At 57.6% G+C, this 17807-nt stretch overlaps 1 protein-coding gene across 1 annotated transcript in view; it reads left to right on the forward strand.

Moving 5' to 3' along the window:
- Positions 1-232: 232 nt before the first annotated feature.
- RTN4RL1 (reticulon 4 receptor like 1) overlaps positions 233-17807 on the forward strand; it is a 31083-nt gene continuing 13508 nt past the window's right edge. Inside the window, exon 1 of the mRNA XM_079325111.1 lies at positions 233-640. Within this exon, the coding sequence (XP_079181237.1) occupies positions 628-640 (13 nt within the window). The 5' untranslated portion in view covers positions 233-627. The remainder of the gene's footprint in view (positions 641-17807) is intronic.

The following is a 17807-nucleotide window of genomic DNA, read 5'->3' on the forward strand; positions in this document are numbered from 1 at the left end:
ATGTGCCGGGGGTGACAGTCGGTCCCGGGGGGACCGCAGAGCCCGGGGGGGCGGCGCTGGGCCGTACCCTCCGGTGGGGCGGAGGGAGGGCGGCGGCGCGGGGAACGGGAGCAGCGGCACTTTCACGAACTGTCCACGGGAGGCGGGAGAGGCGGCGGCGGCGGTGGAAGGGGGGGCCCGGGGGGGGCTCGCCCAGCCCAGCCCAGCCCGGCCCAGCCCAGCCCTGCCCGCCCCGTCGCTGCCCCGCCCCGCCCTGCCCAGCCCTGCCCGCCGCTGCAGGCAGCGCGGCACCGGCACCGGGCACCCCTTTATAGGCTCTGCCCGAGGGGGTGGGGGGCGGCGGCGGCCCCAGCCCCGAGGGGGCGGCTCCCCCCTAAAAGCCGGCGGCGGGACGCGCGGCGGGCAGAGGCGCGGCCGGCGCTCCCCGGTGCTCCGGGGCCGGCGCTCCCCGGTGCCGCTGCGGCTCGGCCCGCCATGCCCCCGCGGGGGCCGCTCGCCCGGGCTCCGGCTCCTCGTTCCCGGTACAGCAGCCGCCGCCGCCGCTACCGCTCGCCGCCGCCGCGCCCGAGGCTCTGAGCGCCGCCGCCGCCGCCGCCGCCGGGAGACCGCGCCCGCCCCGGCTCCAAGATGCTCCGCCAAGGTGAGCACCGCACCGGGAGGGCACCGGGTGCCGCGGGCACCGGGGGCAGCGGGGCCGGCCCCGAAGTTTGTCTCCCCGCCGAAGTTGGGGCCGCGCCGCCGGGCGCCCCCCGCCGCCACCGCGTTACCGGCGCCGCCACCGAGGCTCGGGCACCCCCCGGGGAGCGGCACCGGCGGGAGCGCAGCGCGGCGGGGAGGAGCGGGAGACCGGGAGGAGCGAAGGGAGGCAGGGCAGGCGCCGGGTCCCGCAGGACCGGAGACGCGGCGGGTCCCGCGGGCACCGGGGTACGGCGGGTCCCGGAGGCAGCGGGGCTGCAGCGGGCGCCGGGGGAGGGCGGGCAGTGCTGGTCCGGCAGGGCGAAGGAACGGGAAACGGGGTTCACCGGGGAGCGCGGGAGGCTCGCCCGGGAAGTTGGGGTGAGCCGTCCCGTTCGGCCCCCCCCGAGGAGAATCGCTCCGCTGTGACATCACGCGATTTCCATGGCAACCGCCTGGGACATCATCGAGGAGCTTTGTGACATCACAGCGAGGGGACCAGCCGGCCCTCCCGGGGGTCCGGGACGGTGGGGGGGGGCAGGACCCCCGGCCCCGCTGCACCGGGGCCAGTCCCAGGGAGATGCTGGGGACAGCGGTGCCGTGCGGGGGGACCCCGGCTGGACCCCCCGCTGCTGTCCCATGCCCCAGGGAGGGGACGGCCACACAGCCCCAGGCCCAGCCCTTGCCACCAGCACTGCATGCCCCTCTCCGACGAGGCTCGGGCAGTGGAGAAGACACCAAGGCTGTGAGTGCAGCCCCTGGCATTGGGGTGTGAACCCCCAGGCAGGGCAGAGCCCCTGCTGCCACCCCAGAGATGCTCTTTCCCACTGGGGGAATGTCACCTTGCGGCTGTGGGGCCTCGCACTCGGATGCTCCTTTCTCTGGCTCGCGCCTCAGCTTTGTTTGGTGTATTAACCCAACCCGGCTGGATGACTTGAGAATAAACCCCAAGCCTTTGGAGCAGTCCCGGTTTCCAGCCTCGATTCCCGTCCCTGGTGCTGCCAGCTGGAGGAAAAGCATCATCCAGGCTGGGAAACAGGGAGCCTGAGGTGGAGGCAGGCAGCGAGGCTGCCGACAGGGTTGGATCCCACCAGGGGTAGCCTGTTAAGGTCAAGATCTACAGCTTTCATTTGCGGAGCTAGAAAAACAAAATGCAAATTGAAGAGCCTGTGGGCTAAAGCAAAACCTATTCTTAAAGTTTTTGTCTTGTTAAGCAAGGAAATAGAGTGCCAAATAGGCTTTGTTAAGTGGCAGTCTAATTAATAATTTAAAATCTTGTAGCTGTCTTTCATTAGAATTTATCTGTACATCAACCACAAAATCAGTCAAACACACTCATTTATAAGTTAATACCATTCCTGAATAATTCAACAGGCAGTTAGAGGAGGCCTCCATCCTGCCGACAGGTTCTCCCCTCCCTGCCTCACCGTGGCCAGGTGTCCCTGGGCAGGGGGTTCCTGTCCCCAGCATTTGCCCCAGGTGGGGTGCAGAGGGGACACTCTACATGTGAGGCAAGGAAACAAGGGCACAGCTGCAGTGTTTGGCTGGGCTGGGGCCAAACCCCTCTGCGGGGCTCTGAGGCTGCTGGTTTTGTCAAGGATGGTGGCAACACAAGGCTGTGCTGGTGGGTGGCAGCGCAGGCTGATGGTGGCACTGCCGCCACCTTCCACATCCCACTGCTGGGACCAGGCTTGAGGCTGGGGCCATGGCAGGGCTTGAGGCAGCAGGGGCTGTGCTGTGGTTGACACATCCAAGGGAGGCAGCTCCGAGGGGACGGCTTCACACGGGCAAAGCCGTTTGCAGCAGGATGGCGGCAGTGTGGCCGGAGAGTGCTGCGATTCCTGGGGGCATTTGGGGCCTCTTGTGCTCTGTGAGCTTCATCTGTGGAGTCACTGGGGTGATTCAGGGTGGATTCTGTGCAGTGGGATGGCATTAATGGTGTGGCAGTGGGTGACAGCATGGGGTGCAGCTCTGTCCCAGGTGAGGATGTCACAGTCTAGTCAGAGGTGGCCGCAGGCAGCCGCAGGCGGGAGTGCAACACTGGCGATGCAGGAGAAGGAGATTTCCAGGTCAAGGATGACACCAAGGTCATGGGCAGCCACATCCCTGTCCCTTCCATTGCTCATCCCATCGACGAGGTGTCCAGCCTCCATCCCTCCCTGCCAGGCCAGCAGTCAGTGGGCAGGCTACAGGCACAGGCTGGACTGCGGTTCTTGCGCCGGGGAGCCAAGAGCCTAGAAACCTTTCTGCTTATAAAAGTTTAATTTCCTAAAGAGCTGATAGGAAGCCACAAGCTCTCTGTGCCCGGTGAAGCAAGGGAGGGGGTCAGGATGCAGCCTAGGCTGTCCCTGCGGTGGTGCTGGGGGGAGCAAGGAGGGCTCAGCAGATGAGACCTGCCCAGACCTGGAGTTGGAGCCGGGATGTGAAGGAGCCATTGCTGCTCAGTGACCTGCACTGATGGAGCCAAGCAGGTCAGAGCCATGACCATGCTTGGCTGGATGTTATTCCCACCTTTTGCCTAAAATGCCACCCCCACTGCCCTGCAGTCCCATCTGGGTGCCAGAGCTGTGGGTGACACTCCAGGTGGCCTTGAAGCACTGCCCTAAAAACATCAGTGAACCTGCTGGGGAGATGTACAAATACGTGTTTTCCAGTGTGATTTCACACCCATCTTTCCCTGAAGGACCTGGCAGTGCTGGAGCCAGTGGCACATGCCAGCAGCAGGGGCAGTGGGGCTCCATGGTTTGAGGATGACGCTACAAGTGGGATGTCATTGCCTTGGGGCCGGGCAGGAACTTAGGCTGCTGGAAACTGCTGGAGCATTGATGGGTTTTGACAGCAAGAGTGGGCAGAATCACTCTTCAAAATCTTGCTTGAAGGCAAAAACCGGGCAGGGAAATTTGGGAGCCTGGAGGGATATGGTGGTGGCCAGGTATGACCAGGGCTGTCTCCACTTGGGTACCTCCTGCTCCTGGCAGTCCCTGTGGGACTGTAGAGGCAAAGCCCCCCTTGCAAAGGAGTGACCCAGGACACTTCAGTCCCACATCACTGGGGCACCACCTGTGCCACTATGCCCCACACTGGGGCACCCCTGGGTGACACTGCTGCTCATCCCCACCCCAGGGAGCTGCTCCAGTCTCCCCCAAACAGCCAAACATTTGGGCTTTGTTTGCAAAGTGCAATTCCAGGGTTCAGCCACGATCAGTAGAGACTTGGGTTATTAAGAGTAGATTATGTTTGCAGAGCACTTTGCTGGAGCAGCAGCAGCACAGGCACCTACACCCCGCAGTGGTGGCTGTTGTTTGGGTTCCCAGCAGGTTGGGATGGGTGAGGTGTTGCCCTCATTCAGAACCCACTGAAAGAGGCTGGAGTCTGTTTTAAGAGCAGAGGCAACAAGTGGGAGGCTGCAGGGAGAGCCATGAGGGCAGGAGCAAGCAGGATCGTGGTGGGAGTCAGTGAGGAGGGCAGGGTTGCAGGGCACAGCCTCAGGGGCACCACTGGGATACAGGAGCATCCATGTCCTCTCCAGCAGGGCTGCTCTTCCCCTGCTATTTTGGGTGATGCTGCTCAAGCCCAAGGTGGAAGGAGCTGGCTCAGCCTCAGGATCCTCTGCCAGCAGCAGGGCTGGTGCTGTCCTCACTCCGGATGTCAACACCACGTCCCGTCTCCCAAATCGAGGAAGCACCAATCCCACTGATCCCCCCCTGTACCATCCCTGCGGAACAGCATCACCATGGAAACCCACAGCCCTGCGCCTGCCGCCCGGCAATCAGAGGGGGGACACTTTTAGGAATATTATTTTTACAGATGACAAATGGTGGAGGCTCGGTGCTGACAAAGGAGATGAGCCCAGTGCTGGGCATCGCCTGTTTTCCCAGTGGCCGGTGTTTCTCCTGCTTTTCCTGCCGAGGGCACGTGCTGGTGGGGCAGCCCCGGCTCTGCCCGGGTGTTAAGTGCGGGCAGGGCGAGCGGCAGATGCAGGACGGGGAGATGCGGGGGGCAATCTTCTTTGCGCAGATTAGGATTGGGGGTTATTAAGCGGAAAATGCTCCATTTGGTGTAGAAAGCTCCTTTTCCTATTTAACAGCATATGTGCCCGCTGTCTGCTTGCTTCCCGGTGGTGTTGGCACAGCGGCTCGGAGCCGGCACGGCAGCTTGGAGCCAGCCCAGCTTTGGTGAGCAGCTTTTAGTGATGCTCCTGCCTGTGCTGGGAGAGCCGTGACCGCTCTGGTAGCTCACGGTGCCAAGAGCTGGTTCCTCTCACGGCTGTGTATCTCGGCTGGGGTGGCAGCGGGATTTGGCCCTGGAGAGGTGATGGCACAGCAGGTCCGTGGTGGTCCAGCGCATCCCAACAGATCCCGTATGAAGGGAGAGCGCGGTGCTGGAGCCGGAGGGTGTCAGAGGTGCTCCACGTGCTCCCCAAGTCCCGGCATCACCATCACACAGTGATGCAGCCGCTGTTTACTGGGGAGGGAATTTGGCTGCTGCTGCTCAGGCAGGGCTCCTTTTGGAGCAGCCCTGCAAGCGGAGGGGAGGTGCCAGCGGCTCCGCCAGCCCCGTGTGCCGCACTTGGGAACCGCTTTCTATTTTTTTCCAGCTGCATTTGCACCAGCGTTTGCATTGGCTTGCTTGGGGAAACCCCATCCCCGTGACCGCGGGACCCCCACGGTGCCACCCGAGGGGTGCAAAGCGCGTCCTTGGGCGCGGAGAATGTCACGGCGAGTTTTTTTGGCCCGAGGTGACCTGGGTGAGATCTTGTCCGTGAGACCTTCACCCAGCTAGGTGTCCGTGTGTGTGCTCGCACCGGGCAGAGCCCTGCTGATCGCCGCGGGGTGAAGGCAGAGTGGGACAAAGGCTGCCGGCTGCATCCGCTGCCAGCTCCTGCCTCCCTGAGCCTCCCTCCTTCCCTCCCTGCTGCCTGCAAATTCGGCATCCCATCGGGTGCTGGATACAGCCACCCTGCGGGAAGCACACCAGAGGCAGCAGAGGGGTCGGGATGATCCCCCCTCGGCAGGGATGTGCCGGGGTGTTTGTGCTAACAAGCCCAGCGTATTATAATTTCAATGGAATTTAAAAAACAAAATAGTCCTCAGACAAACGACTCTGCAGTGCCTCTGCCAGGGCCTAAGATCTGCTGCTATCTATTTTTTAATAATTGAGGGTAATAAATATGTATTTCTTTCTCCTTTCTCTCCGTACGCCGCAGCTTGTCAGCTCCCTGCGTCTCTCCTCTGATCAGACCCCATCTTTGCCGCGTGGAAAGGAAAAGAAAGGGAAAAAAAGAAAGAGAGGGGAGAGAGAGAAAAAAAAGATTCTTTAAGCAAAAAGGATTAAAGCCTTGAAAGTAGGTCTTCCCGAGCCACTCGGCTCTTCCTGCTCCCTGCGTGCCGCAGACAGGGCCAGGGACAGGAGGAGCATCCCCAGGTGGTGGAATCCGTCCCCGCGGGGTGTTTTTGGGTGCAGAGCCCGGCTGGGCAGCGGCAAATCCCGCGGGGAGCGGGGCTGTGGCTGGGCAGAGCCGCCGGGTAACTTGGCAAACCGCTGCTCAGAGCCAGTTCTGCTTCGGCGGCAGATATTCCCCGGCTTATTATTCCCTCTGGTTTTCAGATGGAGATGTTGGCTCGAAGATGTGGAGGGGGGTTTGGCGGTGGGGCTGAGCCCGGGCCGGGCTGCGGGACCCCCCCGGCCTCGGGATGCTGGGGCGGAGGAGGCGCTGGTGTGAAGGAGGCGGCTATTTATAGCTTCCCTCGGCTTTTGTTCCTTTTCCAGTAGAGCTCCTCTCGAAATAGAAACAGTGCCGACTGCGCGGCCGCTCCCGGGGCCCAGCCTGGATGCGGGGGGCACCTCCCGGCCCGGGGTGGGGGGATACCCCAAGTTATGAGATGCTTTCCTCTTGGGCATCCCCCCGTCCTGCATCCCTGGAGACGGGATGGTGTGGGATGGGAGTGGGAGCTGTCCCACTGCAGCCCCCGTGTGCTGGTGATGCCCATCCCGACCCCGAAGGGGATGAATGGCTCTGAGGGAGCATCTCTGTAGGGTGACAGCTCTGGGAAAGCAGGTGAATCCCTCGGGAACGCCCTGACAGGTTTGTCCCCGTTTCCCAGCTCAGTCGTTGCCTCTGCTTTTCCCTCCCAGCATCCAACAGCACCCCCTTGCTTCCCCCCCCCACCACTCCATCTCTGATCAATATAGCTGGGAAAAACAAAACAAAACAAAGTAAATATTTAATACGATCCAGGGAGCCACAGCGAGCGCTCCCCCCGTCTGTCTCCTCCTGCAGCCGCTCGCAGCAGCTCCCCGGCCCTAATGAGCCTGAGTGCAACAGGGATCGATGGCAAAGGCAACCTCCGCCGAGGGGTCGGGTCTGCACATCCCCCGTGCTGCTCCGGAGCTCAGGCTCGGCTCCCTGCGCCCCCAGGGCTGCCTGCCCTCCTCATCCTCTCCCTCGTTTTTCCTCTCCTGCGTCCCCTTTGTCATTTCCAGTTCCTGGGAGGGATGAAGGTTCTGCTGTGTCAGAGCTGGGGGTTTCCTCAGGTGGGATGGGCTGTGTGTAGGGCTGGATGCAACGTGGGATGAGTGTGTCTTCCCTCACACTTGTGGAGCAGATCCCATGTGGATGAAAGTGGGAGCCTTTGGGAGACCCCAGTACCTTTAGAGCTTGTGCTGACCAATATTTTTAACTCTGGTATTTTTGGCTCTGGTATTTTTAACTAGATCAAAGACAGAGTCCATGTTTGTAGTGTTACCAGGTGTGACTCCTCCTCCTCCTCCTCAGCCTCTCACCTCCTTAGCTGCATCCCCTGGTGTCCTCCAGAGACCCCGAGTGCTGACAGAGTTTGGGAAGTACCAGCGCCAGGTAACTGGCAATGCCAGCACTGTGCTCTAGCTCCACATATTTTCTGTCACCCTGACCCAGCTGCCCTGCTCTGGACAGTGCCTCTTGTGCCCACCAGCCTGTGCTCACACCTGTGAGTGTAGGAGAGGGACCAAGCTTTGCCTGCAGCCAGACATCCCATGAGCTGGACCTGTGCATGCCCATGCAGCCTCATCCTGCCCTGGTGTCCCAGCAGGATGCAGGGGTGGCACACAGGAGGCAGAACCCAGGAGGGGCACCAGGCTGTGCTTCTCTGCCACCATACAGCTTTGCAAATTGTTTTTCCATGGAAAAGTCAATTGTCCTTGGTGGTGCCTGGGATGAACCCATGGCTGAATTCCACCCCTGAAATGTGATGAGAGGAATGCCCACCCTGCCAGACCTCCAGAACTGCAAAGCCTCACCCAGGCTGTGCCTGGGGATTGCAAATGGAAAACAGCCCAGTGTGCTCCAAGCACAGCGCTGGGAATGTGCATCTCCTGCCTCCCAGGTGATGCTGCTGAGCACCTTCCTGCAGCTCAGGGTGTCCCAGCAGGGTTGCAGAGGTGCCAGGGCAGGACTCCCCCTGGGAAGTGCAGCAGTGGCAGCAGGAGCTGGGACAGCGGTGCAGGTCCTGCGTCACAGATGCAGCTTGTGGCAAAGTGCCGAGGAAGTTTTGCAGCAGCATTAGAAAATGTTGACATGTTTTTTGAAACAATTTCAGATCTGATATCTGCGCCAGATTGAGTTTGTAACCAGCTTTATTGTTTAAGCCTGCTGGGATTTCATCAAAGGCGTCTGCTGTTTACCCAGAACCATTTCATTGGAGAAAACAGCAAACAGACCTGCATTTCTATCTGATTTCACTTTTTCCTTTTCCTCCTGAATTTAAGTGCTTGTGAAAAGCATGGCTGATAAGGCAGAGCAGTGTGGATAAATCCCGAGGACTGGTGCGGTGGATGCTCCACCAGCTGCTCCAGCTTTATTAATAGACTGAAGGCAGTTGCTGGACCAGCTGCTGGGTGCCAGCCTGGAGCGAGGCACCCGCCTCAGGGGCAGCTGGATGTCCCCAGATGGTTTTGGGATCTCCATCCCTGCAGGCTGAGCCGAGTCATGACTCCTCAGGATGCCGAGGGCTGGGAAGAGGATCCACGCAGAGTTTTTTCAGTGCTTTCAGTGTGAATTCAGATTTAAACTGTGAGGAAGCCACTGCCTGTCCCTCCCCAGGGAGTGACCCCAGCAGGCAATGTGCTCTGTCACTCCATGACAAGCCAGGCCAAGGCAATTCAGCCACAGGGAGCAGAGAAGCATAAAGGAGAAACCAAACTAGAAAGGGGCTTGGTGTAAACTGCATCAATCCTTCTCTCACATCCCTGGGGAATCCTGTAGCTGCCAGCCTGGCTCTGTGTTTTGCCCATTGCTGACCTTGGGAACAAACTGTGGAGGAGGATTTGGGGCTTGAGACAAAGCCCAAGAGGCTTTTACAAGGAGCTGACCTGGGGGCTGAAGCCCCCTGTGCCACTGGCTGCTTTGCTCCAGGCATCTTCCCACAGTTGCATTCTTGTCACCATTACCAGCATTGTTTTCTGCAGGGTTTGGCATCTGCTTCACTTGGGGATGGCCTTGGTGGCTTTTTCCCACTTTTCCTGGCTTTTGGGACAGAGACACAACAGGGGTTGGTGGAGCACATCCCAGTGCCTTTCTTGGAGTCCCTTTGGCATGTCCCAGCTGTCCCAGGTGCTGGCACTGCCTGGGTGGGTTGTGCCAGTGGCACCTCGCTGGCACTCCGAGGGCTTGTCTTGCCCATCGATCACACCTGCACGGTGACAATGTAATTTTTATCTCCAGTTGTTTATTTCTCAGACAGAACTACTTGTAAATTCCGGGAAGAATATATATCCCTGCGCGTGACAGATCCAGCACATGGCGATTAATCTGCCCTCTTAAGACCTGCATACAAAAGTGTCCCAGTGTCACTCCTAGATGGGGTGTCAAGCCCTGGGGCAGCACTTTGGGGATATGCAGGGACCTGGTGGCAGAACATGCCCAGGTCCAGGTGATGCTTCCCAAATACTTATTGCACTTCCTATCAGCTCCAGCTGATATTCCAGCTCTCCAGGCTCAGGCTCCAGCTCCTCTTTTTTGGGAGGTTTATGCAAATAGAGCTGCTCCTTTTTTTTTTTTTTTTTTTTTTTTTTTTTTTTTAATTCCTCACTGCTGCTGCTCTGCTGTGCCCCAGATAGCAGAAGTGCTGAGGACAGGTGTTTGCGTCAGGTCCTGCGGCACCCGCGTCCCGCCCGGCCGAGGGGAGGAGGGATGCACCCAGGGATATCCCAGGGGGGAAAAGGGGCAGGGAGCAGCCAGCAGAGGCCAAGGATGGAGAGTGCAGAGGGGAAGCTCCAAGGATGGAGAGTGGAGAGGGGAAGCTCCTTTACTGGCTGCACTGCGCTAATGAGGATGGGCATTGATGGCAATGCAGGTCTGTTCCAACCCCAAGCATATCTCTGTCCCCAGTGGGGTGCAGGACGAGGACTGGGGCATCAATTTGGGCTCTGCAGCATCCCACAGCCCCATTGGCAACACCCTCTGTGTCATAAAGCTTCTTATTTACAACGTCCTGCTCGGGAGCATCTGGGAAGCGAAGCGCGTCATTTCCAGAGAGAGCAAAAATGCTGCATATTTCAGTGTCTTTTGAATTTTTTAGGTTTCCCTGAACTGTGCTAATGGGTTGGTGGTGGCGGGGGGGAGGTGAGGGCCCAGCCCAGCTCCCGGCCTGCCTTGCTGCTCCTCCGTGCGGCCATCACTGCATTGCTGCTCTTAAAATATTCAGTGCTGTTGGCCACAATTTCACAGCGGGTCAAAGCGCGCCGAGCCAGCAAGAAGGAGGGAAAGTGTGACAACGAGATTAACCCCGGCCCGGCAGGCCCTGGCTGTGCTCGGCAGGCTGAGCACGATGTGCTGCAGCCACCTCGTCCCAGGGGACCAGCAGCAGGTCCAGAGGGGCCACGACACCCAAAATCCCTCTGCTTGCCCAATCTCGCTGAGTCGGTGGCATCACCTGCAAGATGGTGAAGGGACATGGAGAGCATCCAGAGTCCTGCTGGGAGGGCTGGGCATCCCGTCCTTCTCCAAGCTGCTGCAAAGCAGGAATCTGGTGAGGCAGTGGGATGAGGAGCTGAGGATACCCTCAGTTCTTGGGGAGATGTGTCTTGAGGATACCCTCAGTTCTCTTTGCTGAGAGCCCTCAGTGCTTTTCACCCCAATAAGTTGTGGTTCCCAGGCCTTGCACAACCATCAGTTGGTGCTAACGGTGGAGCTGCAGATTTACAATGCAAAAGAGCAGCTGCTTGAGCCCTGTTTGCTGACAGGATTTAGTAATCCTGTCGTCAGCCCGGAGTTTGCTCTCGGAGCTGCTGGATTTGGCTGCCAGGCTTTTCTAAGAAAACTTCTGAGTTTTTTTTCTGGGGGTAAAGAAGTGAAGCAGAGCACATGGTCTGTGCCCACTGTGCAAAGGGGATGGTGGGTGGTGTCTGTGACTCTTTGTGGAGCCTGGGTGGGTGAGGGATGCTGCCACAAGGTGTGTGACATACTCAGTCCTGGAAGCCACATGTTCAGAAGCTGGAGACCCCCAGGAACTGCCTGTTGCATGGGCTGCACTGCCTTGAGCTGGGATACCCTGCAAGGCCAGGCTGAGTGAGGCTTGGTGTTGTGTCTCCTGCACTTTCCTTGGATTTTTGGTCGCGTGCCACGACTTGAGAGCTCGGCACCAGCAGCATGGATGACTGTGCATGCAAGCCTGGTGTCACCTGCAGGAAGTGCTGCAGCTGATGGATGCTCTCCTGGGGCTCTAAGGACACTGTGGCTGATTTATCAAGGTGTCTCCAGGGCTCAGGGTGATGCCACTGGTGCCCATGGACAAGAGGTGGCTGCTGGGTTGTGTGTTCTGGCAGCACTGTGACCATCCTGCTGTCCCAGGCAGCCACCTCCAACCCAAAGGCAAACAGTGACCTCTGTCACTGCCCTGTTCCCCAGAATTCACCCACTCATTCCCAAAATCACGCTTCCCAAGGGTGCAGGGGTGTGTTGGTGTGTCTGGGGCTGAACCAGCCCCGTGGCTGCCCCCTGCACCCTGTGCCGGCAGCAGGCCAAGCTCTTCTCCCTAATTCTCCTTCATCCCTGTTAATGTACCACCAGATGTTCTCATTATCCATTTAAACATATAATCCTCCCCCGAATCCTGCTAAGCTCCTGGCCTCCCCGATACCTCATGGCAGTGCGTTCCACAGGTTAATTATGCATTTTTAATTAATCACCAAGCAGAGAATGACCCATGAATAAGGGATATGAAGATCCTTCAACTGGGAATTGTTGGCAAATTGTCCCCAGGCGGGGCCATGCCGGTGTCATGGTCTCCTTGAATAACAAGAGTAGCTCTAAAAATTCCTGGTTTGTGGGTCTGACATGACTGGAGGTTGTGACAGAGCTGTGCCTGTGTGGTTGGGACCCCTCCTGTGCCTTATGTCCCCCTCCAAATGGGGAGGAACCACATCCCCACCAGAGCTGTCTGTGTCCCACCTGGAAGTGATGGAGCAAGTGCAGGGAGGAGGAGGAGTGAGGCAGGGAGGGGGAAAAAAAATCACATGTTGTTTTAAAAAGGCGTTTTTGAGTGAATGCTGAATAGGGTTTGGGAAAATTGCCTTAAAGGCCTGTTCTCTGCAGGGACGGAGCTTTTCATGGAGCAGGAGTATTCTGAAACTTAATTGCACATTTGCACGGGCTAGTGTTTTTATTTCTCTCAGGTCTCCGAGGTGGTCTTTGAAGATTGCTGTCTCTCTGTAATGGTTTTCTTTATCTCAAATAAATTCCGCACACCTGCGAGGTGGAGCTGCTTGAAAGAAATTATGTCGGAATTGGCTCTCGATTTAATAAATCTGCAAATGGAACTGGGATGCAGAGAGGCGAGGTGGTTGGTGGGGCTGGCTGCACCTCCTCCCTGCTCCCCACCTCTCCTCTCCCTTCCCTTCTCCACCAGCCTGCTCTCATGGACTGGGAAGAGTGTGGGGCTGAGCACAGCCAGTCCAGATCCTGCCTTTCCCTCCTGTCAGCCACTGCTGGCACATCTGAGGGGGCTCCAGCTGAATGCCTGGCAGTGCAAACCCCTCTAATGCCCACCTGGCTGCCTCCTCCAGGAACGTGCAACCCTGTCACAAACCCATCTGTGCTTCCAAAAGCTGCCATAAAGATCTAAACACTCGATGGAGATGTTACTACAAGCTGAATGCCCAAGGGGTATCCCCAAGGGATGCCCTGAGGACCCTCCTGCAAGGAAGTCCATGCCATTGTCTTTCCTCAAAGCTCAGTTTGGAGCTGTGGTTTGCCCCAGCAGCTCTTCCTGCAGTCTCCCATCACACTGCCACCATTTCTCCTTCTCCAGGAATCAGTTCCAGCTCACCAGGGGACGTTTAGCCAGCGCTCCATTTTGGAAGCAGTGTGAAGCCCTGGAGGAAAGCCTGCTGTGGCAGGGCTGTGTGTGCTGTGGCAGGCACACACAAATCCCTGTGTGCTGGGGCAGTGAGTGCTGGGCTGCTGGGCAAGGAGGGATGCAGGAGTACACAGACAGGTTAATGGCAGCCCTGGATGCTGCACAATTGGATTTCACCTCCCTGCTTCTTAAGGAATCAGCAGCTCTCCCTTGCTCACAAACCCATCCTCCTCTTCCCGTGGTGAGCCTCAGGATGAATTGTCACCCTCTGAAACCTCACCCAGAGTAATTTCAAACCCTCCCTCCCCTTGCCCAGCTCCCCAGACACGAGGCTGCCCTGCAGAGGCAACCAGAGGCCGTGCCACGTCCTGTGTGAGCCCCGGCTGCTCGGGCTGCAGGTGAACAAGGCTCGGGGAGATTTTATTGCATTGCTGGGTTTTGTTCCACTCTGTTATTCGCCACGATTGAATTTGCTGCCGTGGAGGCAGGAGCCGGCGCAGCCGCTCCGGTGGGACCGTGACCTTGTCTGGGTGCCTCACTGAGCTCCTGCCTGGCTAATTTGTAATTTGGTGCTGGCGTGGGAGCTGGGCCTTCGTCTGCCTCCCACTGAGCATCCCGGCGTGGTCCCGCTCCCCTGCCTGAGCCAAATCCTCTCTCTGCTCCACTTCTAAGCGATGACCTTGGAAATGCTTTCAGGGAAAGCGTCTGCCTTCCCAGCTCTCTCCTCTCTTTCCTACATGGTTGTGTCCCTCTGTCCTCATCCCTCTGAGCAGCTGCGGAGGTTGCAGTGCCATGGGCATCACCATAGTGCCTGGACCCCTGTGCAAAGCATTCCCAAGTTTTAGTTACACTCGCTGGTTCATGGTGTCAGCTGGGAAACTGTCTCATCTTCCCCCTGCCCTGCTCTTGCACTTAAGTAAAAAGCACCTCAGTTTCCTGAAAATGCAGTTTCTTGGTTTGTTTTCTCTTTGGACAGAAGTGCTGGCATCATCCCACCTTTCAGTGCAGATGGCCTTGGATCAGTGCAATCCTGAGTGGTGGCACTAATGCCACACCAGACCCCATCCCCTAACAGTGAGAGGGAGCCATTCCCAGTGCACTGGGAAATGCAGCTGTGAGGGGTCAGTGGGCAGAGCCACCCAGGAAGGCTGTGAGAGCCTCGTTCTCTCCTTGTTGACAGCCACAGCTCCTCTTCCCCATCGCCTCTGCCCCGTGATTGAATTAGGGGGCTGCAGCCCACCCCCCTCCCGGCCCGTCCCCGGCGCGCCGGGCTCAGATGCTGAACTGGAGAGCCATAATTTAATAAGTCTCAGCAGACAGAGCTCCGATAGCCGTCGGGATCTCTCGCCTCTTCCCTGCCCAGCCGTGCACTGATTTATGCTCCCAGGTGGTGGCTGGGATTTTGCCTGGCATTCGTGGATTTTTGGTCTTCCAGGATGATCTTTTCCCAAAGCAGGAAGTCTGTGGGGTGGGCTGGGAGCAGGAGCTGTGCAGGCTGGTGTGGTGTTCACTCTTCACTAGGTTGACCCTTTATTTGAGAAGGAAGGAGAGATGGGGTGCAGAGGGACCCCATTCCTTACAGCAGCAGCTGCTCTTGGGCTGCCTGGGCACAACGAGTTAAAAGTTGCAATTAGTAAAGTGCTGACGATGGAAAGGTGGGGTGGAAGCAAGCAGCACTAAATGAATCCAAAAAGGTTATTCCAATAAGCAGCAGCACAGTTTCCAGCTGCGCTCACTTTCCTGGGAGCTGGGGGACAAGGGATGGCATCCAGGGTGAGAGATACCAGGTGGGATGAAGGATTTTGCTGGAGGATGCTCAGGTGCCAGCAATGCCTGCTGGAGTGGAAAATATGGCAGGGGAATGAAAGCAGGAGGGGGGCAGCCCACCACATCCCAGAGATGCTCGTGCAGGGGTGGGGTGGGCGAGTCCTGCCCATTCTGTGGGCAGCCCCCAGTGGCTTTTCCATGGTCCAAACCTGTCACAGGCGTGGAGCCCCATTCCCCATGGGGGAGAGGTGTGAGCCATGCTGCTGTGACAGGGAATCCTTGAAATGAGCAGAGTGGTCTGTGAGCTGCAGCAGGGGCTGCAGGGGGAGCAGAGGGAGGAGGATCCCGGGGAAGGCGTTGTTGTTCTTCCAGCTGAGCAGGCAGGAGCCCGGGCAGGCACAGGCAGCCAGCAGTGGCCTCTCCCTGCCAGACGTGGCTGTTCCAGCTCTCTGCTGGTGCAACACCATGGAGCTATTATTAGACTCCAGATTTCTGTGGGTAGCTCTGAACTCCCTGGTGCCTCCAGCAGCTCGGCAGATGCCAGGGCAGAGCGGGATCTGCTGGCACTGGTGGGGACAAGGGTCCCTGGTGAGTTCAGAGGGGTGGCAGAGCCCCCCAGCCACAGGGACATGCAGAGCTGAGCACCCCAGCCTGGTCTGGAACTGCAGAACAAAAAGCAATTAATTGTCTAATGAGTGATTTGGCTGATGAGGAGGGCACAGAGCCCCTGGAAACACTCCTTGGGTCAGTGCTAGGTGAGAGAGATGCTGCCTCAACAGAGATGTGCTCTACAGGGCTCTGCACCTCAAAGCAAACCTGGATTTCACAGCATCACTCCAAAATGGAGCCACAGCATTCCCATCACTCAGCAGGAGGCATGTGGGAGCACGAAGGGGTTGTGACACACCAGGACAACCCATCCCGTGCCAGGGGAGGGCTGGGACTGGGGAGACATGGCATCTCCTTGCTCCCAGCCTCTCCCAGCCTGGTTTCCAAGCAGGAGTGTTTAAATGCCTTTTATGTTGTGACTCAAATGATGAAAGGCCTGAAAATGGGACTAACAAAGACGAGTTGTACTTCAGAATAAAAAACCCATGAAAGCAGCAGATGCTGTCATAGGAATAAATTGTATCAACAGCGATCAGATGGGAAGTGAAAAGTCAGAATGGAGTTGCTGCGTCTTTCACGCTTGCAGTGAAAATTTCTGGGTCCATGAATTTAGCCAGAATCAGGTAGGATGAAAGACTTTGTCTGACAAGGCATTTCAAAGGAGCTGGGAGCCTCCAGAGATGTGGCCACTTGGACAGCAAAATGGGGCCCCTCAGTTTTAATGAGCATTTCAGTTGCCTTCCTTTATCCTTCTGCCAAGATCTTATTTTTGTTTTCTTTTCTTTTCCCTTAAAACTGCCGATTTCCGCTCTTTGCGATTTCTCTTAACTTTTCAAAATGTGCATTCGAGCAACACAACCTGAGGAGGAGGAGGAGGAGGATGAGGAGGGTGGAACATCCCCATCACTCCATCCAGCCCAACCTGTTGCTCCTCACCATAAACCCTTTCCTGCTGTGCCAGTCCAGATGTTTTGGCTGCTGCCAGTTTTCACCAACCTTCAGCATCTTCCTGGCCCTGCAACGATTTCCCATCTCCCCTTTCCACAGTGACAGGATCCTGCACGGGCTGTAATTAGTAGAAATTAGACTGTCAAGACCTTGCAGCCCCCATCCCATAATTACTTGGCCTTGCAGTGTTGGAGGCTCAGGGATCGGCGGCGGGCTCGGGAGCTGCCGCTGATGGGAACACATCCCGTTATCAAGCTATTTTTATTAAGCTTTTAATGCAGGCACTTGCGTGGTGCTGGGGGATGTGCAGCATCTCCACACAGTCCATTCCCAGAGGGATGTTCAGGGGGATATTTTGGGCTGGAATACCGGCACTGGAGCTAGACAAAGCAGGATATTAGCAGAGTGCCGTGTCCTGACCACGTTCATCTCTTGTGCATTAATTCCCAGCAGCCAGCTGCTCCAAACATCCAGATTTCAGGGGTTGACAAAGCATTTGCTGCTCAGTCCTCAGTCCCCCACATCCCCACACACCCTAAGAGCTGTGTGGGATGGTGACAATGCCCAGCATCCAACTGGGCACATGGCATTTCCCACTGGCTCATTAAGCCTCCGAACGTCCCCGGATGCCGGGCAGAGGAGCAGCACAGCACAGCTATTCACACTGCTCTGCTTTTATCACTGCCTTTTTCATGAGCTGGTAAAAAGTTCAGTGCAAAGCACAGGAGAGGTCTCTGAAAGGCAGCAGTGCTCATGGCTCACGTCTCCAGCTGGGAAGGGGTTTTGCTGGGATCTGCGGTGCTCACTCGGCTGGTGACCCGCAGGGATGTTCACTTGGAGGGCTGATGGCATCGCCCTGAGAGGAGACCAAGGGCACAGGGAAAGGTGCTGCTGCTCTTTTCGGGTGTGGGAGAGAGACTTGAGGCTGTGGGCTGGGCTCCAAATGACGCCAACACTTCTTTTTTGGTTGGGGGGAAGAAAATGTGACAGAGCCGGCAGCTTTGATGCCTGCCCGCCCGTCTCCTTCCCCCCTGCTGCAGGCAGAATGATGTGCTGCTGAATGAGGAAGAAGGTACACGACAGGCTCCAATTTGCCCTCTTCTCCACCGAACACAAGGACATCCAGTAAATCTCAGATGCAGGAAGGCTGAAAAGAGATGATGAAAGGGAGCCCACGCGGCACGGTACAGAATTCGCTTGTGGATCTGAATGGCACAGGACACTGCTGGGGTCGGGACCTCAGCAGGATTACAAGTTTATAGGACTAATGCCCTCCCTATTAGCCATGCTTGCAAGAAACCATCCTTGCCTCCCTGGGTCGGGTCGCTGTCCCCTCCCAGCTCCAGCCGGGTAAAAATCCATCCCGAGCATCCCGGCTTTTCCACAGCCTCCAGTTTTTCCATCTCCCGTGGATGTGGGCTGGATGGGGCAGCCGAGCGTGCACTGCGAGCCTGGGCAGCTGTCACTTTGCTC

The sequence above is a fragment of the Erithacus rubecula genome, assembly GCF_903797595.1.
Source record: "Erithacus rubecula genome assembly, chromosome: 22".
Lineage (NCBI taxonomy): Eukaryota > Metazoa > Chordata > Aves > Passeriformes > Muscicapidae > Erithacus > Erithacus rubecula.